Source organism: Dendropsophus ebraccatus, chromosome 15 (assembly GCF_027789765.1).
Source record: "Dendropsophus ebraccatus isolate aDenEbr1 chromosome 15, aDenEbr1.pat, whole genome shotgun sequence".
In the NCBI taxonomy this organism is placed as follows: domain Eukaryota; kingdom Metazoa; phylum Chordata; class Amphibia; order Anura; family Hylidae; genus Dendropsophus; species Dendropsophus ebraccatus.
The window spans coordinates 19,102,634-19,130,382 of NC_091468.1; the positions used below are offsets into that span (position 1 = coordinate 19,102,634).

At 41.9% G+C, this 27,749-nt stretch overlaps 1 protein-coding gene across 2 annotated transcripts in view; it reads left to right on the forward strand.

Annotated features, from left to right (window-relative positions):
- Positions 1–27,749, forward strand: part of CAMKMT (calmodulin-lysine N-methyltransferase) — a 373,175-nt gene that overhangs the window by 300,214 nt on the left and 45,212 nt on the right. The window contains exons 10-11 of one of the 2 annotated variants that reach the window (XM_069954666.1): positions 4,279–4,410; positions 20,096–20,266. In XM_069954666.1, coding sequence (XP_069810767.1) covers positions 4,279–4,410; positions 20,096–20,170 — 207 coding nt within the window. In that variant the 3' untranslated portion in view covers positions 20,171–20,266. Of the gene's footprint in view, positions 1–4,278; positions 4,411–20,095; positions 20,267–27,749 lie in introns of those variants that run through there. The other variant, XM_069954667.1, reaches the window with a different exon arrangement.

Genomic DNA, 27,749 nt, shown 5'->3' on the forward strand with positions numbered 1-27,749 from the left:
TGGGTGGGAGGCAGTGGCGTAGCTACCATGAAGGCAGGGAAGGCGACTGCTATGGGGCCCCTGCAGGAAGGGGACCCGAGGAAGCCTGCCCTGCCTTCATGCTAGGTACCGACCACTGTACCCCCAGGGGTCCAGAGAGGAAGAGGCACCCCCACTGCACTATTCAGCCCCCTCACTGTAGTGCCTGTAAGCCTGTGAGCTGTAAGTGCTGTGTATGTGTGTCAGTGAGTGTATATATGTGTCTGTGGGTATATGTATATGTTAGTGTGTGTATATATGTATCTGTGTATATATTTATATGTCAGTATGTGTATGTATCTGTGGCTATGTGTGTGTGTGTGTGTATGTCAGCAATGTCTGTAGCACTGGTGTATATGTGTGTGTTTGTGTATGTCAGTTGTGTCTCAGATGATTGACAGGTTTGCTCCTGTAATAAAAGAACCCACCATTAATATCTGCTGCATTTTCTTTTATTTCTGGTTGAGTATTTCTTATTACACTGAGATGATTTACCTGTGTACAGTCTACTCATGGTGTATACAGCTGCACTAGTGTAATCACATTACAGCGTATATGTGTGTATGTCAGTGGCGTATCTGTATATATGTTAATGCTGCCTCTGTGTGTGTATATGTGCGTCATTGTCTGTGTTTGGCGAGGGGGGGTGTAGGGAAGCGTACAGGATTTTAGGGGCCCCATACAGTTTTTTGCTATGGGGCCCCATGAATCCTAGCTACGCCCCTGGTGGGAGGGTGCCGCAAGGCGGGGAGGAGGAGCGTACATTCACTTCACAATGCCTGTGACGGGCTGGACAACTTTACTAAGAGGTGTATGCGTCTTAGTACAGATCACTTACAGATTCTGTACAGATCACTTTCCAGAATTGCCCTCCTTATTACAGGCAGGAGTACAGTGAGAGGTAAAATCAGTATATACAGTAGATAACACAATGTGATGGTGATGTCACGACATGTGATGTGTTCTTGTGCAATTATGTGTTATGTGTTCTTGTACAATCTGCACAGGTCACAGAGCATGCCTAGATAATGTTCACATTACTGTGAATAGGGACTCCCCCGGACCATTGCATCTATGTCTATAGGACTAACTGTAAGGGTGCCTTCACACCTAGCGTAATTTGCGCTGCAAGTCTGTCAGGTCCTTGCAGATCACTTTCACTGCATACTGTACACGCAGTGTATGTAATTCTGCCGGCCCCTTAACCCCTTCAGCTCCAGCCCGGCTCCCGCTCCCACTCCGATGTATACATTACCTCTCCTCGCTGCACGGGTCCCGGCGTACTGCTCTCCCGCCCGGCCAATCAGTGGCTGCGGCAGGGCAACACACTGATTGGCTGGGTGGAAGAGCAGTACGCCGGGACCCGTGCAGCGAGGAGAGGTAATGTATACAGCGGAGTGGGAGCGGGAGCCGGGTGGGAGCTGAAGGGGTTAAGGGGCCGGCAGAATTACATACACGCAGCGGTCGTTCAGACTGCTGCGTGTATGTAGTGAAAGTGATCTGCCAGGACCTACCCGACTCGCAGCGTAATTTACGCCGCGAGTCGCTATGTGTGAAGGCACCCTTAAGCAAATTCTAACCAAGGATCAGGCAAGATGTAGAACTGGATTTGAAAAAAGTGTTTCAGTCTGTAGCCCAAATCAGTTGAAAAAATTTAGGTGACTAATTGCCTTTATATGTGCTGATTTTTGATAGATATGAGAGAGAGATGACAGTTGGGGTACTATTCGATTATCGCTCCATGTAATAAATACAACGATCAGCCGATGACAACGATCTTTGGCTGATTGTTGATATAGGTTTGGACCTATTTTCTTCGGGCGCCGACCGCGCACCGCTCGTGTAATAGCGGTGCGCGGCCGGTGACTGACGATATACATTACCTATCTACGTTCCAGGGCTGCTGCTACGGTCTTCTTCTCAAGCCACTGGCTTGAGAAAGCTCCTATCGAGGGAGCGAAACGTCGCTATTTTTCCTGTGTGTATTTTTATGGAATAAATCTTCACTTCACTGAAGTCTGTGGTGCTGCGGTAATTTCCACAAATATAGATAGATAGATAGATAGATAGATAGATAGATGGGTGAATTTATCTATGTAAATAAGTCATTACATAGATAATAGATATCTGTACTTAGATACTGTAGATCAATACAAAAACGTAGAAATAAATTCAGTGGACACACACAGAAGTATATAGATGTACTATATATCTTAGACCTATCGGTGACCTTTATATATAACATACATTTGATACAGAGATCAGATAAAGCCCTACATGTAGAATCCCCCCCTCTCGCCATGATGTGACCATCATCAACGTCAATCCCCAGAGGAGTTAAGATATGGACTCAGAAATCAGACTTTCCACAGATTAAAATGGAGGCGGCTTTTCTACAGTTCAATTTTGATCTTCTCAATACAATTTCTGTAGTGGATTCAATCTACTCTAATGGGTTCTGCTGATAAAGATACTGTCCAAAATTCACTCAGTTATAATGCCCGGCACAATTGCCTCTTGTTGTTGATTTATTTTACTATTGTCCATTGTACTCTTGTACCAGAGGAGAGTACTCACATAATTCCAGATCCCTTTGTGATGGCAGAAGTAGAATTACAAGCATAAAACTGTACAATGTATGGAAATGTCTGACATAGAAAAGGGTAGCTGACCAAATACTCGTATTGGACCCAGCAACTAAAGGTAGTGAAAACCATTGGTGATGGATGGGAAGTATAGGAAATTCCATTCTGGATACTGGCAGAATAACATAAGGAGGGGGTAAACCCAGAGATCAAAATAGCGTGAAGCAAGGAGATGTATTTAGGAGTTTACTTTTTCACAAGGGTTGCACGGACATCGCTAACGATGTCCATGCAGCTCTTGTTGCCTGATTATCTGGCAGTCTATGGGCTCTAGGAGGTCGACGCTTGCTTACAGAAAGTCATCGGGCCGTGTAATAGGGCCCTAAGTAAAAGGAAATTGAGGTGTGTGTAATTTTGCAAACAGCTGAATTTTGAGGCCATCCCTTGAAATGTAGGCAATAATAAATAGCTGTGTACCATGGTTGGGACTCTCAGGGACTCAATAACAACAGTGAGAGCAATAAAATCATCTTGTCACCACTCTGAAGGGTTAGTGTGACAAAACCATGCAGGATTTGAAATATTTTGTTTAAATTTAATCTACAATGGTGTTCCATGGGAATAAACCTTGTCCTATCAGGGATGCGTGGTTTTGGTGGTTTCTTTAGAGGAGCCACTCCTTGGCTGGGCCCCTCCCGGAGGGATATCAGGCTATTCCAGTGGTCAACATTTTGTGATCAACTTTTTGTCAAGGGACTCTTAGAGGTAGAGATTGTGCAAGTAAGGAACCCCTTTAATCCCTTAGATTTACATCGACCAGTTATAATTGCCATCACTCGTTGAGGAGAGCGTCGTAAAGACATTTAGATTTTAGAAATTCTGGGAAGAAGGAGATTCAAAGTAGCGGTCTGATGCCACCATCCAAAAGGTTGTGACCCAGAACGGCTTTGCATATCCTTCTTCCCAGAATTTCCAGTGGATCCAGAATTACCTATAACTCTCGACATGTCTTTAGGACGCTCTGCCCAAGGAGAAACATTATCCCTTTTTTCTCATTAAAACAGGCCTCAAAAGTCAGCCCAAGGGGCAATAACTTTGAAAAAGATGTGTACAGATGTGTAGTCTTTCCTTCGGGAGAGTAAGCTGGCTTGGCCTAAATTCCCTGTAATGCTCTAAGGCTTCTTATTGAAGTCAGAAACTGATTTGAAGGGAAAACTACACCCAAAATGTGAGAGACGCTTTTTATGTCCATTTATTTGAATGTAGGATTCATGATTATGTTTTTACTATTTCCTTTTTTAAGTAATTATTTTCTCCGCTTACTTAGAACGTTGGTAAAGCAAGAACGAGGAACTTCTGGCCCTCCAGCTATTGCAAAACTACAATTCTCATCAAGCTTGAGCTTTGGCTGTTTAAACATAATGGCAATTTTAGTTTTGCAACAACTGGAGGGCAAAAGGTTTCCCATCCTTGGATTAAAGTTAAAAAATAATAACAGCACCATATTTGTCCACAGGTTGTGTGAGGTACTGCATCTCATTTCAGTGAGAGGCACAGTCCTAGGCACAGGCCATGGGCAGATGTTGGGCTGTTTCCGGCTTTTACTTTATTTGGACGTTTGCCAAGCATTTTCTCACAAACGCATTTTCTTTCTTTTCCCGCTTCATTCTTACAGGGGAAAGCGATGGTATTTGCTCCACCAAGAGGGAACACTTTAAACCAGTTTTGCAATCTAGCAGAAGCGTCTGGATTTTCTATCCAAAGACATGAAAATTACGACGAGCACATTTCCAACTTCCACTCCAAGGTTGGTTCTCTGCTTGCGACAGATAATACTTTAATCCACGTTGCATTTTGAAAAGATCATGGTCTTTCTGGCAGGTAACAAACGTTTGATTAAAGCGGCCCTTAGGTGAGCTGCTTCTAAACAGCTATTTTTATATGTGATTAGTTTTTTGCTGTTAAACCGCCCCTTTATCTCTCTCTGTCTAGCCGGGTTTAACACAAGAATCTCCTAGCAGAGTTACCATAGGGGAAAAAAATAATAATTTACTAATAATATTACTCATCATCGTATACCGTCCAAAGTCAACAAGCGAGTAAAACGGCTGTAAATAAAACAAACCCGAGCGATCGGCTAATCTAGTAACAAAATGTGTTGAAACAAACAGACGGCTAATGTCTAATTGTGTCATATCATACCTTAAATCCTTATCTCTGGTTGCTTTATGGTCGGGTCACTTGGCAGATACAAACTGCTAAATCTCCAAGCAGAATTTCACAGCTGTGAGGTTATATGTCAGATCGAGGCGCCACAAGATTTAGGTCAAAAGCACTTATCTGTGATTTCTAAGCTTGCTTACATAAAACCACTGCTTGCAGTTATACGCTCGTCGCTATTCGGAGGTAGATACTAATGCGGAACGTGGTGGGGATGAACGGGCTGGGTGGCAGTTTTACAAAATCAGGGGAAGTATTATGTATATTAGACGGATGTCACTTTATTATAAAGGGCTACTTAGCTACAAGCTTATGTAGATTATATTGTCACAGAGCGACATGCCAAGCGTTCTAACCTGCCGGCAGTGACTGCAGTAATAGGCTTTGTTCACATATGCGTTGGAAGCTCTAGTCGTAGATACCATGAAGCCTGATGGAAAACATATTGCTGTTGTTTCTGGTACAGTGATGAACCTCATGAGTATTGGTAGGTTTCGTCAGGCACAATTGGTGTTTTATCACTGCTGTTTTTGCTTTTCTGAAATAAGTGAACATGGCTAGAGTGGTATAGTAAGCCTGAGATTGTAAAGATGGTGGCTGCACAATTAAATACACTCAAAAAAGGGGTATACTTACCTGTCCGCACTCCCCAGTGTCCTTTTACGGGTCTCCGGTGTACCCCGCTGATTGCAGCCGCCTTTCCTTTCAGCTCGCTGTGCTAATCGCTGACTGAAATGGGACAGCACCATGGCCAGTGAAGAAAAAAAGGGGTATACTCACCTGTCCATGCTCCCCAGTGTCCTCTTATGGGTCTCCGGTGTACCCCCGCTGATTGCAGCCACCTTCCTTTTCAGCCCGCTGTGCGTATCGCTGACTGAGATGAGACAGCGCCATGTTCAGTGAAGAAAAAAAGGGGTATACTCACCTGTCCACGCAACCCAGTTTCCTTCTACGGGTCTCCGGTGTACCCCCGCTGATTGCAGCCACCTTTACTTTCAGCCCACTCTGCCAATCACTGACTGAAACCAGGCAGTGCCACGGCCAGTGATTGGCAGGCTGTCACTCTTGTCTTGGAAGTGCAGAAAAGTGGAGTATATCCCCTACCCACATGCTGCTCCGATGCCCTTTATCCCAAGGCCATTTCCCTGCTTTACACCTTCCTTCTTTAAAAAGTTTGCTCATCACATATAAACAAGATTCAGAAGGTAAGTTTGCAGAGCACCCTACCAAGATGGTCCTTATTACTAAAATGGGACTCCAAGCCTCCACTTCTTATGGAGGGAGTTTGAATGGAGCGGACACCGCTGCTACATTCAGTGCCTAGTACTGTTATCTCTGTGAGTCCTGTAGACTTCGTGTGACAGTGTACATGCAAGACCAGATTCCTCCAACACGGGGCCCCAGGATCCCTATTCTAGTGATTGTTTGGGTCTTCGGTGATCATATCCCATCATGTGTATAGGTGATAGCTGTTTTAGCCTAGGTTTATATCTGTGTCAGAAGTTCCATTCAGGGCCTCCACCACAAATACTGCTAAGTATTGAAATAAAACAAAATAAAGAAAATGGGGTCTCCTGGGATCTGTTGGTGTAAAATGTCCAGCAGACTGTCCACATCTTTTTACATCTATTGAATGTAATCTGTGATGGGGGCTCTAATCCTAGCCTGAGATGCAGATGTGAATTTAGCCTTACCTTATATAAAGGCCCTATAACACTAAGCGATTATCAGCCTTTATGTGTACTAAGATTATCAGCTGGCGCGCACAATGGGGGCTGATGGTTGTCCTTCGCTAGGCGCAATAGGAGCGGCGGCAGCTGCCGCTGTCTCCTATGGACTCCCTGAACGATCTAAAGTACGATAGTTCAGGGAGCCCCCTGCAGCTCCCTCAGCAGCCCCCCCCCCCCCCCGACTTCTCTGCTCACTGTCGGCGCCGGCAGAGAACAGGGAATGAGGAGCAAGCACTGACCTGATAGGTTGGCGCTCGCTTGCTCCCGGAGATCGCCCAGTGTTATAAGGGCTTAACTCTCTATAGGTTATTTCGCTAACAATCCAATGATCGTTCGTGCAGTCCTCCCTATACAATCATCAAGCCGTGGGATCAACTCTTAGCGTTGATCTATACGAGCGACCCTGGTTTGTTGCCTTGTAATAAGTGTTGAAGTGTTGTACTCCTTTTCCCAAAGGCCAGGAAGTGGATGGCCACCATATCTCCTACATCTCCTACAGGTGCTCTGAGGGCCCAATGCTAAATCTAGGTCCACCCCACCTAATATTTGTCACATATGACTGGTGGCACAAGAGGCCTTTGTTCCACCTGAGCTATTGTTGTATACAGTATATGATACTGCCCCCTCTATACCTCCTATGCCTGTGCTGAATCCTCAATACAAAATCTATACAGGACTGCCCAGCTATCATATATAATTTATAGGAGTTTAATGGGGGTTTTTTTTCTACGACCACCTCTGCATCCCAATAATTATACCTCTGAATGAGTTGCAATAGACTATATGAACAAATATAACATGGATGTATGAAAATACGATCTATACAGTGATAATGATATTGGCGGTAGTGACCTACTTATTTGTATTTCTATGCTTTAGTCAACCCTGGTTGTATGGAAAGTCATTCCCATTGTGCCGTTTTATCTTTAGAAAGAAAGCTACATATTGATCGGTAACTGTTTCCCTTGAGAGAAGTTTATATTTATCCATCGCTCTTCAACCTTTACATAACAGACTATAGGCCTTGTATCCAACCCCCCCCCCCCCATAGCCTATAGTAATGAGACTCTGTAGTGTACATGACTGTATCCAACCCATAAGGGGTAGACGCTGATTGAAGTGAACAATTCATAGTGGCCATCAGCAAACGCTCGTAGCAGCTGTAGTTCAATGGTTAACCCGCTAAAATCGACAGGATTTCTGCACCGCGCACGGCAAATATTCAGCATTTCTAACAATATTTTCTAATATTTTTTTCTTTTTTACTGGTTATTTCTGTACTGCCATTTACCATAGTGATAATAATTCATTGTGGGACGCGGGGCGATTATTGGGTAAATAAAATCATTCCTAGCATGAAATCGGCGCTCAACAATAATGTCCTTCATTTCTAATTTGGTTTTGTATATTGTCATTACTTCATAAAGCCAAGTGTCGATACACTTATTAATATGACAGCTATAATCAATACGCACTTTCACAGGAGTGCACTGCTGCGTAGACTGCCAGAACGCGTAGGGCATTGTTGATGTATACTGGAAGAAATGGGACTATTGTATTGCATTTGTTTTCTTTCAGCTCGCATGGATTTTAGTCGCTTTTTTTTTTCCTTATTAAAAGGATATTCCAACAAAACTAAATTGTTTTTAAAGGGAAACTATCTAAACATATCTCCCTGCAGCAGCATGCCTCATCTTTCCGGTGCCGGTCTTCTCTTTCTCTTCACTTAGGGCCCTATTCCACCGGACGATTATCATTCGCACAATCGTTAACGATCTCAAACGACCGCTATTGCGAAAGACCTGAAAACGTTCGCTCATTTCCATGGAACAATATTCATTACTTATGATCGTATTCGCGATCTTTTCTTCGCTATTTCTTCGCAATTGCGTTTGTATCTACTGCGAACGACCGAACAATGTCTTATTCAGTGCAAACCTTTTGCGAACAAGCAACGATAAAAATAGGTCCAGGTCTTATAAAGCGTTCAACGATTTCTCGTTCGGTCGTTAATCGTTAACTGCATTTCAACCGAACGATTATCGTTTAGATTCGAACGATTTAACGATAATCTGAACGATAATCATCCGGTGGAATAGGGCCCTTAGGTCTTTTTGATTAAAGTTATCAAAAACAGCAGGACCAAGAACGAAAAGAAGACCGGTGCCGGAAAGATGAGGTACACGGCTGCAGGGAGATATAAGCATGGACCTGCAGATAGATTCCCTTTAAATATTTTAACTTAAACTTTTTGTGACATTTTTTGATTCAAGAGTTTATAACATTTCGGAGAGTGCTGATTTTAGTGGACATGACCATAGCCTGGGGCTGTTGGGGCCCCTATATTGGACTCATAATTGCACAGTATTACTAACTAATCTATAACTTATGCATCTTAGTATGGTACCTTACTTTTAATACTTTGTTCAGACTAGCGTCATGATTTTAATTTGGCAAATATGACATCCATTTTTTCTCTGTTGACTGATCAGTCAGGTTAAGGCCTTGTCCACAGTTTTTTCTGTCTGAATATCAGGATCCTGATTTACGGACAGGAAACGTACCCATTGATTTTTATTGGGTCATCTAAACATCCAGTTTGAAAACAGATCCATGTGCACAGTCTATGATTTCAGGTGGCACATCTGTCGGACTGGTCTTGCATATGGATGGGTGGAAGAGACCTTACATTAGGTGTTAGTTTTTGCAGGATACAACACATCAGTATGCAATGCTGTTCTGAACATCAGGAAACCTGAATGGAAAATAATGTTGGTCTGAGCAGTTCCTTATTCAAATAGTCAGACAACCATTTTATGCCTAAAGGGAATCTGCTAGCTTTATATCATGTCCAGAGTTGCAAATATAGGTAGGTAGCTTATAGGGAGATAAAACAACTGGTACCTGTCTCATAGCTGATGGCTGATTACAACGTCATAAAATCATGTTTTCCTTTTAAAGAGTCACTGTCGTATTTTTTTTTTTGCAGAAATCAATAGTCCAGGCGATTTTAAGAAACTTTGTAATTGGGTTTATTAGCCAAATCTGCCATTATCTGCATGTAAAAAGCCTTTTCCCAGGTCCCCCCCTCCTTCCTCTTTTTCATCCACTCTGACAAATCTGAAAATTGTGACTTGTTGCAGGAGACGTCCCCTGTCTGCTCTAGGGAGAGGGGAGGGGGGAGGAGGAAGGAGGGAGTTAGCCGGCAGCAGAAAGCAGATAACAGAGGATTACAGGCACGGAGCTGGGTGACAGCTGTAATCTGAGCTCAGACAGGTCACTGGTGATGGTCAGAAGAGATAACGGGTGAGGAATTTGTAGATTAACTCTTTGTTGTCCTGTTTTGGTCTTCTCTTTAGCTCTCTCCATAGGAGAACAATGAAGACAGGGGGGAGAGCTTCAAACTGCTTTTTCATGATAAAAATGCATTTTTCGGATAATAAACCCAATTACAAAGTTTCTTAAAATCGCCTGGACTATTGATTTCTGCAAAAAAAAATTTCACGACAGTGACACTTTAAGCTCCAGGGTCATAGAGGAGGTTCTGAGCTGCAGCATGTCTGCCACTTTGCCCAGGGCTTTAAAATGTAATGGGCCATCCTCAAGACTGAGAAGGAAGGTTTAACTTCCCTAGATTAGCAACTAAAGATCAGGTGATCAACAGTAGGGGCCTTTTGCAACCCGGCAATGCAATTAATCATGCTTTGTAAAGACCAATCTCACTGCCTGGCCCTCGTTTGCAGCTGTACACAGCCGCATATCGGGTCATGTAAAAGGACCCTTACTAATCTTCCATCTGCCTGCTTTGTTTTGATAACATGTCCTTGGTTATGACCCACTAAGATGGCCAGGCATGCTCAGTTCAACTGCAATCTCTACTGGCAGTTGGTCTCCACTAAGCCTGAAAGCACAGGGGATTGTGGGGAAGTGTGCACAATGCTGCAATGCAACAGCAAGGTTACAATTCAGAAAAGAAACCAGGAAGTGATCAGAACCATGGGGAAGAAGAACTAAGGTGGCCAGACAGGCTCAGTTCAACTGCAATCCCCAAGTACTGGCAGTTGGTCTCCACTAAGCTTGAAAGCAAGGGGGGTTGTGGTAAAGTGTGTGCACTGTTGCATTGCAACATCAAGGTCACAATTCAGAGAAGAAACCAGGAGGTGATCAGATCCATGGGGAAGAAGATCTGTACAGGGATGTAAGGTACTTTACTACAAGTAACACATTTGGACCCCTTTACATATATGGATGTGGTAAACATCTGATTTTACCAATTTTGCTTCACAACCATTTGCCGAGTTATTCTTACTTGTCCCGTATCCACCATGCCTTTAATCTATATCTGTACTTTCTTTGCCTTATCCACACCGGGACTGATATCTGTACAGCGATATAGAATATGATAGCGGATTCTTTTAGTATGATGTGTTTTTGCTGCAGTCAATGTTTCAGCTAATTCTTCTCTTTCATTGTGATTTTAATAGGGAAGTTAGTTGGCATGTTGGCGCCCAGGGTAACTGTATAGACACATTGATACAAAAGCCGTCGCTGTCTTTTCTTGGGGGAGGCTAGATCTTATATCATGTATGGAGCGTTTTTATTTGATCCGGGGGCTCTCCGCACAAATGATTAATTAGCGGTGAACAATAGACTGCAAAGTTTTGGCACATAAAATAAAGCAGAAAATCATGTTGCTATCAGCCCTCCATATCTACATAGCGCTAATTGAATGAATCTATTAATTAGTTTTTATACAGTTATTAAAGATAATAAGCGCACTGAATAGAAAGCGTCTAATCTCTTTATACTCCAGTCTGCCCAGAAATATACTGTACATAGGAAGAATAAGCTCTGTACATTCCAGATCATCAAGTACAATTATGTTAAGTTCAAGATATTTTACATTGTGCCGTTCCTTTTTTTTTGTGTGGGGTTTGTTGTTTCAGAATAAGACGATTACATGTGAGATTTATTAAAGGGTTGTAAGGAATTAGAAAAAGGGGATCTTTTATCATTTTTTTTTTTCTTAGCCACAGTGCCATTTTTTTCCCCATAGGCCAGGTTTGGTATTGCAGCTAAGCCCCATTCGAAGCAATACACATTAATTTTGGCCAAACCTAGTTGAACTAGCCAACCTTCTCCCTTACCTATTGCAGGAGGGGATGAGCAGATATATAGTTTTGTGGGTAAAGTCACAGGATAGCTTGCCATTTACTTAGATAAACTCCTGCCCCATTTTCCACCATATGTGGTGACCATTCTAAAAAAAAAAAAACTCCCCTGGGGCCCGCTCCTGGCATCGGCGCACCTCCTGTACCGTTCCCGGCACACAGAGATGGAGATCGCCAAACCTCTTCTTGGCAGCCGAGTGTCTCATCGGAGAGGCTCGAAGACGCTCGGCTGCCGGGAGAATGAGAGAGGCACCAGAAGTTCCCGATGCCTCTCTCATTCTCCCCAAGCTCTTCTGGCAGCCAAGCGTCTCAGAGCCTCTCCGATGATATGCTCAGCTGCCCGGGAGAGCTTTGGCGATCTCAGTCTCTGACGCAGGTAGTGTACGTCACACTGTCTGCGCCAGGAACGGTACGGGAGGTGCCCCTATTCCTAGAACGGGCCCCAGGTGAGTTAAATGTTTTATATTTTTTTTAATTTAGCTGCAGTTAACCCCTGCCTGACCGCAGTAGGTCTGCGGTCAGGCAGGGGGTAACATTTTCCGGCCTATAAGGTGAACCCCTGACAATCTTCTTAAAAGTCAGGGGTCGTCTTATACGCCAGAAAATACGGTAGTCATGTGGGTGCTCTCACTCATTTGACAACCCTCTTTTCATACTGACTCTGCCTATTGTGGTCCAGGGTCCATTGTGGAGTTATTTTCTAGGTAATATTCATACAGCACAGCAATTTTTTCACTTGCGGGGTAAAGTGTGTATTTTGTTACCTGGTGTTATTTCTGCCATTAAAGATGCATATGTAATTGTAAAACTTATTGGCATATGGTGGCTCTTATATACCCTGTATATCATGATTATCGGAGCTGATTTTTTATATATTTTTTTATTTTTATTGATATTCTATTCAGTTATGTTGCAGTGGCCTGGCTTCATGTGTGTAGGTTATATAGTCTTGGTGCCTTGAACTTTATGGGACTATTTTATTTCTTACCCTGCATTTGTACTATATTATTACTTTGTAGGTATTGCGGGTATACCCTTCAGGTGTTGTTTATTTGATTATTGATACTCTACCTATAAAGTAAGCAATCATTTATATACAGTACATGACCTCTCCACGCTCCTCAGTGTCTTCCTGGCTTCTCTCCGCTCCCTCCAGCCGCCACTGCTGCTTCAGAGCCGGTCTCAGCCAATCACTGGCCAGAACGGGACCGCAGCGGCCAGTGTTTGGCTGAGCAGTCTGTCACTTTAGAGACCGGCTCTCAAGTGCGTGGAGGGTGTGTATATATTGATATTATTTTACACTTTTAAAGCAAGCGCTGCATGATTATTGAGCTGTGTAATAGGTTCAGTAAACGAGCGCTGATCTAGCAGATCGCCATTCGTTTACATTACTAATCGGGCCTTGTAATACGGCCCTAAGTGTATGTCAGATATGATATCTTATTAGGCTGCAGCCTCTTCTCCCAGTCTCCTTTCTCACATAACAGTTTGGGGTGAGTGATCACAGGGGCATAACTACCGCTGTAGCAGACATAGCGGCTGCTATGGGGCCCGCCACGTCAGGGGGCCCCGTGGCCTGCTCCTGCAATACACTGGGCCCCCTGAATTTTCACTATTTGCTGCACCAGGTAGCTAAGCTGGCCTCCTGGGATCTGCAAATTTCCCTTCAACTAAAAGCACCCCAGACGAGTGGTTGCAGTTATGACTACACTTGACGGCTTAGTAGTCAGTCGGGAAGTGAAGAGGCCCAATCAAAAGTTTGCTATGGGGCCCAGCCATTTCTAGTTATCTTTTCTCCTTACTTTTACTCCATGTCCCTGTCAGCCAGACAGAAGCTGCACTGCACGGATGTGTATGTGGTGATGACATCATAGAGGAGGAAGGGCAGTACCTATGTTCTATTATAATTGGAAGAGCCTCTGTCCTAAATCAGGGAGGGGAACCTTCAGGCCCCCCCCCCTAAACTGCTGCAATACTACAACCCCCATCATGTCTAGACAGCTAAAGCTTTAGATTTGGCTATCCAGGCATGATGGGAATTGTGGTTTTGGAACAGCTGGAGTGCCAAAGGTCTTAGATCCTAAAGAGTAACTCCACGGGGAAAAAACTATTTTTTTTTTAAATCAACTGGTGTCAGAAAGTTATATAGATTTGTAAATTACTTCTATTTAAAAACCTTCAGTCTTTCGGTACTTATCAGCTGCTGGATGTCCTGCAGGAAGTGATGTATTCTATCCAGTATGACACAGTGCTCTTTACTGCCACCTCAATGCCAGGAACTGTCCGGATCAGTAGCAAATTTCCATAGGAAACCTCTACTCCTCTGGACAGTTCCTGTTACGGACAGAAGTGGCAGCGCAGAGTAATGTTTAAGAAAGGAGAGAAAACACCACTTCCGATTGCATTCAGTAGTTGATAAGTACTGAAAGACTGGAGATTTTTATATAGAAGTAATTAACAAATCTATTTAACTTTCTGGTAACAGTTGATTTGACAGCAAAAAAAAATAAAAAATCGCCAGCATTCCCCTTTAAAGACGGGCTGTGCGTGTGTGTACTGTAGACTATATAGAGTGGATTCCCAGCATCAAAATACAAAAAGTGGAATGGGAAATGTAACCTCTATTATGTATACTTTAAGAATCATCACAACAAAAAATGGGATCCCAACACCAAAAAAAAGTATATACAACATGGAACCTGTAGACTGGACTTCACAAGGATCACAAAATTTACTGTGCAGAAAGGTTGGTGGTAAGTATCCTAGTCATAATCACCATGCAATGGCACTAATACATGAGGTTATAAAATGTTATCAAAAACATAACCACACAGGGTAATTTTATGAAAGCAATAAGGTATATAGTATCCTCCCAACACGTTTCTGTCATGGTAAAAGTGTCATCAGGGGAAAAGGAAATTCTTTAAGGGCCCAGCCTGGTTAGGAATTATTTGTGTGCCATAGTCATCTAGGTCTTCGTATGTATCAGCTGTATACAGGATAGTAATATGCAAGTGCTGATATAAACGTAAGTAGGGGTGTTATGTAACCAAACCCTGGAAATCTCCTGTTGCCACCAGGCGATTACTCAGTGGCCTCTATTCAGAAGGTCACCAAAAAAGATCAGGATAGTCCGCTGGCTGGTCTAGTGTTCTGTCTAGATAGAATATATTGGGGTTTGGTAATGCGCAATCTCAGTCTCAGTACTTCATGGAAACAAGAAGCGAGTCCAAAGTGAGCGCAATCACTTCTATTGGCATTGGTAAATGTACACTGGTTAGGAAGGGCTGGATGAGAGGGAAGTACGCTAATAAACTATAGGATATGGAAGGTTGCTGCATTAGTATTGTTAAAAAGCGCTCATAGAGAATAACATAGGAGGATAGGTCTGGGTGGAAGTAAAGAGGGAGACATGTACATAGGGAGATGAGATCCCTATTGACCTACTCTAATGTCCTAATCCTATGTGGAGTCGTCCTCCTAAAACTGACAACCCCACTCAGGACTAAGAGCAATGTTAACTACTGGAACCGTACAATGGCCGACAGGTATTGTGTTCTGGTCCTGTTCTAATTCATAGGACCCATGCCTGATACTCTCTGGGTCACACATTTACTACAGGAGGTCTACCATTAACTAGACACTAGCTTCTTTACACATAGGAGAATGGTATTTGTAAGGACACCTAGGCATGTTTTTTCTAATCTATGTTTGATTTTATATTTCTTTTTTTTACATTATTATGGATGCAGCCGTTTTCCCTAAGATGTTTTTATCAGCATTTAAACAGATGCTTTACGGCAATCCCCATGGACATAGGCACAATAGACCAGAGCTGCCACTGTTCACTACTATGGGAGAGTTTTCTAGGCATCCTCTGTGACCTGTGCAGAAATCATAGCAGAGAGGGAGGAGGTTGAGCTCTGAGCATCACCTATTAAGAATGGTTTGATCTTGTCGTATCTATAGACTAATATCATATTTCACTGCAGTTCTGTCTGTCATGATATGTCAGAATGGAAACTGATACATTTCTGGATTATTTTAGAATATTAATAGTTAAATGGAAAATTACACTACAGCCATAACATCTGCTATGCAGGTTGGCAGCTGGGTGCCTACTTGGGTGTAGAATGTCATTCCTTTTTGGTGGCAAACAAAAAGGGGAGACTTTCTGGCCCCTTATGTCAGTTCTCCTTTTTGCCGATCTTCTAATATGGTGCATGTTTCCATATTTTAATTGCTGTCCACTATTACTATTATTGTCCAATTTACTTTTAAGAGGTGATGGGGGGATTCGTCTGGGCAGGGGTGTACACTCTTTTTTTACTCCATGGGTCACTTTGTCGACCGCTTATCCCTCCATGAACAAAAGGGTCAGGCAATAAAAATCAATTACTCCCGATCTCCACAGGCATCTGTTGGTGGACAGTTGGAAGGACCCCATACATACACCAGCGGTGGGTCTGCACAACTTTAGTTTAAAGTGTATGGGTACCTTCATAGAGGAGCTGAGCATATTGCAACTTTGATAAACCAGAATGAAGAGAGCATCCAACATTATAGCCATTAGTCTCCATCTTGTGCCCCTCTAGTTCTTTCATGTGCCTGCTCTCATCAACTATCTGTTTCTGGATTCTTGGCCCTTGTTCACACAGAGCAGGGTAGTGTTGGCTAGACAAATGCCAGGATAGGTAAGTATTACTTTTTTGCATTTTCACACCAGCCCTAGAAACATATTATAAAAGAATGCCCCTAATAGCCCATTTATTAAAATGAATCGGGCAGTTGTAATTCAGGTTCCCAGCTGTTGACACTGCTAGATAGCTGTTAGGTCACAAAGACACAGGGTACCTTTCATATATCTGTCTGTGCTTATGAACGTTAAAAAAAAAAATCCTTCCGTTCTCCAGTACAAAGAGGCGTTCCCAAGCTTCATATCTGCTGAGGGCTGTAAATCCTCCACGCTCTCCCATCCACCCCAACCCCTGCATATAGCTCAGCGCCCAGCTGTCAATCAATCAGGAATACAAATGGGAGGGGGAGTGAGGAGTTCCAGCAATAGTATATTGCCCATACAGATATATGAAGTATATTGCCCATACAGATAGTATAGAAGCCCATACAGATATATGAAAGGTACCATGGGGGACATTTATGAAAGGTCCGCCAGAAGCCTACACCAGGGAGAAGGCACAGATTCGCCCCCTCTCCCTGGCGTACCCCTGCCGTATCCCCTGCTGCCTGATGGGCGGGTAAGGGGGGCTCGTGGGCTTGGCCTCCTCCCACACCTCATTTATCATGATTTACGCCTGCTTGCAGGCTTAAATCATGATCCAAATTTACACCTGCTGTAATCTGCAGGGAAAACAGGACGGGGCCTAATAAAAACTGGTGCTCGTGAATTTGGCCAGGAAAAAAGGGGTGGGGCCTAATTTAACTGGTACAGCGGTCTTGATAAATCCCCCCATGTGTTTCCATGACCAAACAGACGGTGTGTGAACATAGCCATGATCTGTAGATTTTAGTTTATTAATTTATACCTAAAAAAAACTAAAAACTTCCACTTTATCTATAGATTTTTAAAAATATTTCTAATTTAATTTACCAATTGCAAATTTCTTCAAACAAAAAAAAGTTTGGTAGTGATTTCTTTTTTTTTTTTTTTTTTTTAAAGCTTTTTACTTAATACATGAGGGGGCGCTTCTAATATATGTGAGTGTGCGTGTGTTTGTTTCTGTCTATGGATATATTTCTGTTTGGTTTAGTTGGGATTTTCCAGCCGCAACGGTTCTTGTTTTCTCTCTCTCTCTCTTGCCTGTAAGTAATCTATAAAATATCTTCCGCTTGCACGCACACCAAGTTGAGTGAAGTTTATTGTATATTCCACACTTAAATCTACAACTCATTTTATTCATTTGTTACAAGTGGCGGAATAAAGACCAAGTTGCCCTGGCTTCTTGTCGTCCCCATCCTGAGCTGCAATTTCTTTTCTTTTGAATGCACCAGTGTGTTTTGTCCAACATTGTTGTGTAAATTGTTAGCTGCAGGTCCCTTGTTCATAGGAAAGCTTTTGTTACGTTTTACATTCACGCTGATAAGTACAACTCAATATTTCTGCCTGTTTGGCAGGATTGCGTATTTTCTGCCTGTACATATCCTTCATGCCTCATCTTCCCGAGGATGATTTTTGCTCCCAAAATAAGAAGAGGCGTTTTCCTTGAGGCTGCATGTTATCCTCTTATCCCTACTGTTTTGGAATAGAGCGTAACCAGCTGGAGAACTGTAAGAAGTCTGATAATGCAGCTATTTTCTGCTGTCTCGTCTTAATCTTGTTACACAAATGGTTGTGAAGAGATTCATGAATTTTAATTTTGCCCTCTGCATTAGCGCGTCATGTCACTCATACGCAGCTGCATTCTACGGGGAGATGTTTTTCCCCTCCTCCTACAACAGGGGAGAAAAAAAAAATTAGTTACAATCTTGGCAGTAAAGCAAGTTACAGAAAAAAAAAAAAAATCCACAGATTTAGGCAGCCACCCATGAAGCTGATTAACAGTCAGTGATCAGGAGGAACAGCTTTGCCTCTTAAACTTTTCACCTTTCATTGTTAGCTGTGAAATTTTATTTCCGTTAAAAAAAAAAACATAAAAAAAACCAACAACCGTGCAATGCTACGCTATATGCCAGTGCTTTTTTTGTCAGAATGTATCACACTACACCACCTCCTCTAGGAACCAGGCAGTGGGAAAGGTACGTCGCCACTTTTATGCAACTGTCTTTTTTATTGTTATTTATTACCATGACTATTCCTTCAAATTGTAAAAAAAAAAAAATATTAACATTTATTTTACATACAAGAATAAAAAAAAAAAATCATCAATGTATCTGCTTTTAGTGTGCCTGTAATGCATCGGGGCTGTGATATCCTGGTATAAAGACAGATGACTTTTCACCTCCATTTACTTATTTAAATACCCATCCCAAGTGCCCGATATTTCTAATCTCTGCAGAGTGTTGTTGATAATTGTGAATTGTCTTTAAGGTAAACAGTATGAAACCCACCAATCCTCCCCCCCCCCCCCCCCACCATCCGGCAGCTGCTGTTCACCCGGTGGGTCTGAGCTTGCTACATCCAATTACACTGTAACCCATAAAGCTACTAATAGCAACTATATTATTGCCTCCTTAGCTGCTTTCTTCGACCTTATTCTGCGTATCAAATTGGAAAATCGCTTTCTTTTCACCGGGTTTTGTTTTATTTTACGTTTCGCCGGTCTGAAACAATAAAAGTGTTTTAATTAGAGAAATGTGTTTTCTGTACAGCGGGCAATTTATTTGACATTTCACACAAAAGATATTTTCTCCCAATGCTAAACACCTACACTACAAGGCTCGAGGCTTCGGTCTTAATTCAGTCATTTGCATTATTGCCACTTAACAGGTAAAATATTAGCCTTGGCTTTTTTTTAGTCTTACTAGTAAATATTTTCAAATTTTTTAAATAAAAATTTTTTAAAAAAAATGAATGCAGCATTTCTTACATTTTTTTTATTTGTATTGTTTTTTTTTTTAATGTATAAATATAAATAAAATTAATTGAGCTTTCAAGGAGAAAATGCTTTGTGAGTAGATACATTAAAAGCTAAAGATATTATAATGTAATTAGATCACCTGTAGTCCCTACATTGTGCTCGCTGTCTGTCATGTGACTTCTCTTTCTCTCCCTTCTCTCCCTCCAGGCGCAGCTATAATAAAACACATTTCTATATTTAATCTCTGACCAATATACAAGCCGGTTTTACGTCTTTTACTCACCTGGAGATAAATGTGAAATAAAGTCCCACTGAGATTGCTTAATCCATAGATTGGTTAATATCCAGTGTTTTTAGATATGTTTATATAACGTATTATTCCCATTTTATATTCCCGGAAAGATTTTTTTTTCTTTTTTTTTTTCACCTTGTGGCGACTTTTTTACGACTCTTCAGTTAAATCTGATTTTTAAATAAATAGGTCACATGGTTTAAATGTATCGTTTTTTTTACATAAATAGGTCAAGGACTGGAACTGTATCAATGTTTGAAAAACAGTTCAAACCCTCAAATTATTGACCTGCTTAATAATATGTATTTATTATTATACTATATATCTCATTGTTTTATGGTATAAATGAATAAAACCGAAAATGTTACCCCTGCTGATAACTTTATGTATTCTATATTACACACAGATTACTAATCATAAGAATCTCCCTAAGCTGTTTAATATTATATTCTTCTTCATTGTAGCAATGCGGACCAATGTCATCGTGGAGATGCTATTCCAACTGGATATAACACTCTGTTATCCTTTTTACTATTTGTTACAGATTAAGGAAGAAGATAGTGAAGTTTATGACCCAGACATCCATTATCCAATACTACTCATCCTCAAGCCAAGATAGTGAAGTTCAGATGGAGTTCGGTTTTTTCCAACACCCAATGTATATTCAGTAATTTTTTTATTGCACATAAAATAAAACATATTAAGACATGTACAAGTTTGAATAATTCTAAAATATTTTGAAAAAAAAAATGTGTTTATTATTTTTATCTTTAAAAAAAATTTTGTTAGCATTTTCTTGTTCATTTTCTCGACTTGCATATCTCCCCCTCTTTTCTTTTTTTTTTTTTTCTTTTTTTTTCTAGTAGACTATAAGAAATCACTGGATCAGACAAAAGCCTTATGAACTGACCATTTGTCCTGTGGACACAAAGGCTCACCCGGCCCTCAGCTCCTCCTCCTCAATTATCTGCGATTAGTCTCAGTATGTTGAGTCAAGAAGGGGGAGTACACCGAGTGCTTATTATCTGTTTAGGTAGAAGAAGAGCACATTTAGGGCCTCTCTTAGGATGAAAAGTGAGCTCTAATCAGATCCCCAAAGAAAATGGGTGTTCTTTTCGAAATCTTACCAAAACACACCTTGTTTTATTTATGGAAATGTTGCATTCTACAGTACGGATAAATGCTATAATCAAATCAGCCAAAGCTCTCATGAATATTTACCACTGTATGTGATTACAATGTAATGTTGTTCAGTGCTCGGGTGACTATTTTCTAGGCTACAATGGCCTATTGTGAAAATTCAAATCAAAGACCTAACGTGGGCTAAAAACTAACAGTATATTATTTTCGGGAAAATTGTTTTTAACATTTTTTTTTCTAGTAAAAAATATTCCCCAAAAAAGAATTGATTGCAATTTCCTTTTATGTTATTCTTTTTAAATCTTTTTTTATTTTATTTTTTTACAATTTTAGGATAATAAATAGAATTGGATATCCAGTAACACCCCTGAGACAAATTAAAATCCAAGGTGTTTTTTTTCTAAAATAAGAGGGATACGTGTAAGTTCTTGCTCTAATATAGTAGATTTTAGAGCTCATAATACATGATGATTCAAGGTAAAAATACTTGCAGCATTTCCTGTCGTTTTAAGGGTCTTTGGATTAAAGTCTGTGGTTAGCAGATTATTTTCTCTCGGTGTTCTGCACACTTGTTGCTTTTTGCATGATGTCATGTACAGAACAGCTAGCTGTGGTTGCATTAATCACAATAAGTCATCGTAGTGTGGGTCTAGGATGTCTTCATAGACAAAAGAAACGCAGTGAATGAATCAGGAAAGGCTTAAGGTTTATTAGACGCTAATGGGTGCTGTTGCTATGTGACCTTCTGACCTTAAAAAAAAAGAGTTTTTACCCTTCTATTGAAAGAAAAAGTTGGAATTGTATCCTCATATTATATTTCCTACTCACAGGATTAAAAGTAAAGTTTCTCACACAACATAAAAACACCAGTGATCCACAAGGCGTGGAACTGGTCAAGCTGTAGCTTCATCTGAGTCTTGGTTGGGTTGCAGCCATCACAATCTCCTAATGACTGATGTGATACTGGGATTTCACAGATTTGACACTTCGAACTGTATACTTGTTGCAGCATAGACAGCCAACAGTGCCGTCACAGAGATCGAATGCCTTGCTCATCGTCGTGTACCTACCGTAATATGGCTGTTCTGCCTCTATATGACGGCAGATTTTGGCATTCTAGAACTGTCCACCTAGGCTTACGTGTAGATTTGGACCAGTTTTACAAGAAACCATTTGACGTGATCTTTGTTTCCAAGATTGCAAAAATAGGGTATACAGATGAAGTACAGATGGTCTGGACCAAACCCATGGTCCCAGCAGTAGCTAGTCAAAGTGTCAGTCTCTTTGCCAGAATATTACTCCAAGTATCTCTGTGCTTGTGGCTGTGGGCATAGAGCTGATTAGTAAGACGTGAATATAACCCAGTCAGAGTGCAATACAAATTTTGATTCTCGTGAAGAAACCTGACCTGTGTCTGTGGTTATAGCTCTGTGATGCTTTAACTTATACTAGTGATTCTGAGATTTTTCTGACATATTGTACTTTTAGTTAGTGGTAAATTTTGGCCGATATCCGCTCAGTTTTCATTAGAAAAATGTAAAATTAGCATTTTTGTAACTTAGAATTTTCTGCGTTTAAATCATAAGATAATTTTATTGCAAGTGTCACTATGCATGCAGCGATGCCAAATATTTCCCCCTACTTTTTATTATTTGCATTGGAGGTATGGGGAAGCCTCAGGGAGGTCTCCGATCATCATTGCTACCACTAGGGCTGTGTGATCGTTTTGCGCAGCCCTGATGGTGAACCGAGGGAGAATTCTCCCTCTGTTCTCCACTATCTATGCTGCGATCGCACTGACTGCAGCATTGAAAAAAGGGTTTACTGACGGGATCCGAGTGCAGCTTGGGTCCCGGCAGTGGTGGTGGGTGTCCAGCTATCACTGACCGCTTCTGTGTCCATTTTATCCACGAACGTGAGCCGGGACTCAGCTCAAAAATGGACAGTTATGTCCCTGGTCCTGAAGGGGTAAAGGGAACCAAACACCAAGGGGGACATTTATTAAAGTGACACTGTCACCCCCTTTTTGCATTCTGACTTCTCTACACAGGTGTTAAAGGTGAATTTACCAGTTTTCATACCCTATTTTATATCATATGTCATGGTGCTTGTTCAAGTAAAAAGTCAACTTTTATCATCTGCACATTGTGCTAAGTGGGTGGGGCTTCACAGCATTAGCACCACTTGGCCACACCCACCGTCAACTGGCACTGTGAGCGGGGCTAAGTGGCGCTACTTCTGTGAAGCCCTGCCCACTTAGCACAATCTGCAGTTGATAAAAGATGACTTTTTACTTGAACAAGCACCATGACGTATGATATAAAATAAGGTATAAAAACTGCCAAATTTACCCTTTACACCTGTGTAGAGAAGTCAGAATGCAAAAAGGGGGCGACAGTGTCACTTTAAGTCTGGCGTTTTTATACCGGGCTTACAAATGTCCCCGCAGCTCCAGAGCTCAGAGGATTTATGTAGAGGCGCACTGCCTCTACATAAATCCTGTTCGCATGGAGATCATCCATGTGAACATAGTGAAACCTACATTTTTGCCTTTTAATATATGTCCCCCCATGTTTTTATATATATATAAAGCTAAAAATTTCTTGCTAATAAACATTATTCCATTCTCTTCTAAGATATATTTCCGCCAATTAATTGGGCCAGCTATCGGGCAAAAACCTACTTTTAATTTCATCCTCGCCAGGTGCAGATGTCCCCTAATTAGGCAATGGGGCGGGGCTTTAATTAAAAACTAGTGACAGTTCATGGGGATTCCTTTGCTGTAATTATGTGATTCCAGTGCAGTAGCCTCACCGAGCCTCACCTGCATCACCGAGGCCTATATTTTCATTATAGCGCCAACGTCTTCAATCAGCCAGACTTGAACTGCACAGTAGTGTTAAATCCCTTACTTGTGTCCACATCTTACTGTTCAGAGTACAGTAACATGTTTATATGTCCACTGACTAATTCCACCCTTTCTCTCAGTCCATGGCTACGAACACACCATGACGGAAATGGGTGTGACCCCCTTTGGATCAAAATGAGGGTTACACGCATTTCCGTCACGGTGTCTAGTAGCCATGGATACCTAAACGTTGATGCATAGAGTGGAATTTACTGCCAATCAGGTACACATTAACCCGAGTTTGAATCCAAACTTTCTTGATTTCCTTGAATTGCAAAAATATGTCTACAGACCCACATTTTCTGTCGCCAAAGCACTTGTGTGGTTGTGTGGAGGAGGCTTAACTGCTAACACTTTAACCTGGAGATTGTAGGTGAACTGAGCATGTGTGACCATCATAAGGATTCCATAAGGTGGTCATAACCAAGGGTAACAGGTAATCAAAACAGACAAGTGTGAATTAGTAGGTATATATAAACATGTATATATCAAACTGAACATTTTTAAAAATGCTTGCATAGAATAAACCTATTAATCTTAATAGGGAAACCCCTTTAACCCCTTAAGGACCGGGCCTAAAATGGCCTTAAGGACCGAGGCAAATTTTATGAATATGACCTGTGTCACTTTATTCATTAATAACTTGGGAATGCTTTTACCTATCCGGCTGATTCTGAGATTGTTTTCTTGTGACATATTGTACTTTACATTTCTGGTAAATTGGAGTCGATACTTATAACGAATCTCTATGAAAAACAAAACAAAATAACATGAAAAATTTTGAAAAATTGCATTTTTCCAACTTTGAAACTTTTCTGCTTATACAGAAAATGGTTATGCCACATAAATTATATATTAAATAGCATTAGCAACATGTCTACTTTATGATGGTGGCATTTATTAAGCTATCTTTCACTTTTTTTAGACAATAGAAAGCTTAAAACATTAGCAGCAAATTTCCATATTTTCAGTAACATTTCAAAATCAGATAATTTTAGGGACCTGTTCAGGTCTAAAGTGTATTTGAGGGGCCTGTATGTTAGAAAGCCCCACAAAGCACCCCATTTCAGAAACTGCACCCCCCAAACTCTGCAAAAGAACATCCAGAAAGTTTTTTAACCCTTTAGGAGAGTCACAGAAATAAAAGCTAAGAGTGTAAGAAATTTGAAAACTTTAATTTTCTGTGCAGAGATTTTAATGTAATCCAATATCTTTCATAATGATAAACCTATTACCAGAGAAATGCACCCCAATATTGATTGCCCCGTTTCTGCAGTTTATAGAAATACCCCATATGTGGCCCTATTGCTCTATTTGACGCAACCACAAGCCTCAGATACAAAGGAGCGCCTAGTGAATTTCAATGCCTCCGTTATATTTGGTCATTTTTGACTGTACCACTTCAGGTTGGCAGAGCCTCTGGGGTGCCAAAACATAAAAAAACACCCCTAAAGGGACACCATTTAGAAAACTACACACCTCAAGGAATGTAACAAGGGGTGCAGTGAGCATTTGGACCCCACAGGTGCTTCACAGATTTTCAGAACAATGTGGCGTGAAAAAAGAAAATTTATTTTTTACACTAAAACGTTCTAGCCTTCAATTTTTCATTTTCACAAAGGGATAAAAGGAATAAAAACCCAAAAACCGTGTAGCGCAGTTTCTCCCGAATACGGAAATACCCCACATGTGAACATAAAGTGCCAAGTGGGCGCAGGACGAGCCTCCAAAGGGAAGGAGCGCCAATTGGCCCTTTGCAAGCTGGATTTTACTGGAATGGATTTCAAGGGTCATGTCGCATTTACAGAGCCCTTGTGCTGCCAAAACACTGGAAACCCCCCCCCCACAAGTGACCCCATTCTGGAAACTGCACCCCTCAAGGAATCTAACAAGGGGTGCAGTGAGCAAATGGACCCCACTGGTGACGGGCACAAATGTGGAACAATGTGACGTGAAAGGGAAAATTTTAATTTTTTCACTTTCACGGCACAAATGTGCCCGTTATCAAGGGGTCCATATCCTCATTGCACCCCTTGTTAGATTCCTTGAGGGGTGTAGTTTCCAGAATGGGGTCACTTGTGGGGGGTTTTCAGTGTGTGCTGGCAGCACGACGGCTCTGTAAATGCGACATGGCGTTCATCATCCATTCTAGACAAATCCAGCCTCCAAAATCCAAATGGCACTCCTTCTCCTCGGAGGCTTGCCCTGCGCCCACATGGCGCTTTATGTCCACATGTGGGGTATTTACAGACTCGGGGGAAATTGCTCTACACATTTTGTGTGTTTTTTATCTTTTAACCCCTTGTGAAAATGAAAAAATCAAGGCTAGACATTGTTCCACATTTGTGCCCGTCACCAGTGGGGTCCATATACTCACTACACCCCTTGTTACATTCCTTAAGGGGTGTAGTTTCCATAATGGGGTCACTTGTGGGGGGTTTCAACTGTCTTGGCAACACAGGGGCCTTTTAATTGCAACATGGCCCTCAAAATCTATTCCAGCCAAATCCAGCCTCTAAAAGCCAAATGGCGCTCCTTCCCTTTGGAGGCTTACCCTGCACCCGCATGTCACCTTAAGTCCACATGTGGGGTATTTCCTTACTCAGGGGAAATTGCTCTACATTTTGTGTTTTTTTTAATCTTTTATCTCCTTGTTAAAATGAAAGAATCAAGACAAGATCAATGATTTAGTATAAAATTAAATTTTTTTTTACTCTAACTGTTGGTCTAGTCTTAATTTTTCCATTTCCACAAGGGGTTAAAAAAGGAAATGAACGCAAAACGTGTAGGGTAATTTCCCCTGAGTATAAAAATACCCCACATGTGGACATAATGTGCCATATGGACACAGGGCAAGCCACTTAGCCATATAGAGGCTGGAATGGAGGATGGAGGCCAATGTCGCAATTACAAAGCTCCTGTGCTGCCAGGACAGTAGAAACCCCCCACATATGACCCCATTCTGGAAACTACACCCCACAAGGAATCTAACAAGGGGTTCAGTCAGCATATGGACCCCACTGGTGCCTGGCTCATATGTAGAACATGTGGTGTGAAAATAAAAAATCCAATTTTTTTCATTTTCACGGCACAAATGTGTCCGTCACCAGGGGCCCATATCCCGGCTGCCCCCCTTGTTAGATTCCTTACTGGGTGTAATTTCCAGAATGGGGTCACTTGTGGGGGTTTCTACTGTCCTGGCCGTACAGGAGCTTTGTGATTGCATTATGGCAAGTCTCTAATGGGAATGGCGGCCATGCCTATTTAGCTGGGGAAAAGGGACAATTCTAATTTATTTGGGGGTATTAGGCCAATTATTAGTTTATAAGGTTGAAAATGACAGGTGTCCATCAAATTCAACCTGTGTTGATCCAGAGGAAGGCAAAAAACCCTCGTAAGGCAGATGACAATAGCTTCATCACAGGGAAAAAATTCCTTCCTGACTCCATAATGGCAATCAGAATAATCCCTGGATCAACATGACCCCTGAAATAGGAATAAGGGGAAAAATTTAGAAAATATAGATCTCCAATGACGCGTGGTACGCCTTGAAGCGATCCAGTATGCAGAGGCCGGGGTGATCAGGACAGGTGTCACATTGGAAAATGGTGTCCTTCCTGATCCCCCTGTTACGCCACACTCTGCACTTCTTCTGGGGTCTCCCGTTCTCCTATGTGCTGGACGTCACCTGGAAAATGTTGTCCTGGTGCGATACGGGGTCCTTTATATCCAGAAGCGCTGGGTCCGCTCCATGGATGCTAAATATTAGGGCTGGTATTACTGCTTCTGATATTTTCGGATCGTGCCACAAGCTACAGTAGCTCTGGCAGGGAGGGACCGGAAGAGGGGGTACTGGTATAAAAGTTATCCCCGTACGGGTGGTAACCTTTATCCAGCAGTGTGAAGATCAGGTCCCAAACGATCTTCCCACTAACTCCGAGGATGTGGGGGGGGGGGGGGCATCTGGGGGCTGGATTCGGGTGTACCTTCCTTCATACACTCTAAGGGTACGTGCACACTGTGGAATGGCGAAGGATAACCCTTTGTGCATTCCGCAGCTGGCACCCGCCGGCGGACTGATGCAGGCGCGCGTCTCCGCACATGTCATAGACTCCATTCTATGTACAGTCGGCTTCCGCCCTCCGTCCAA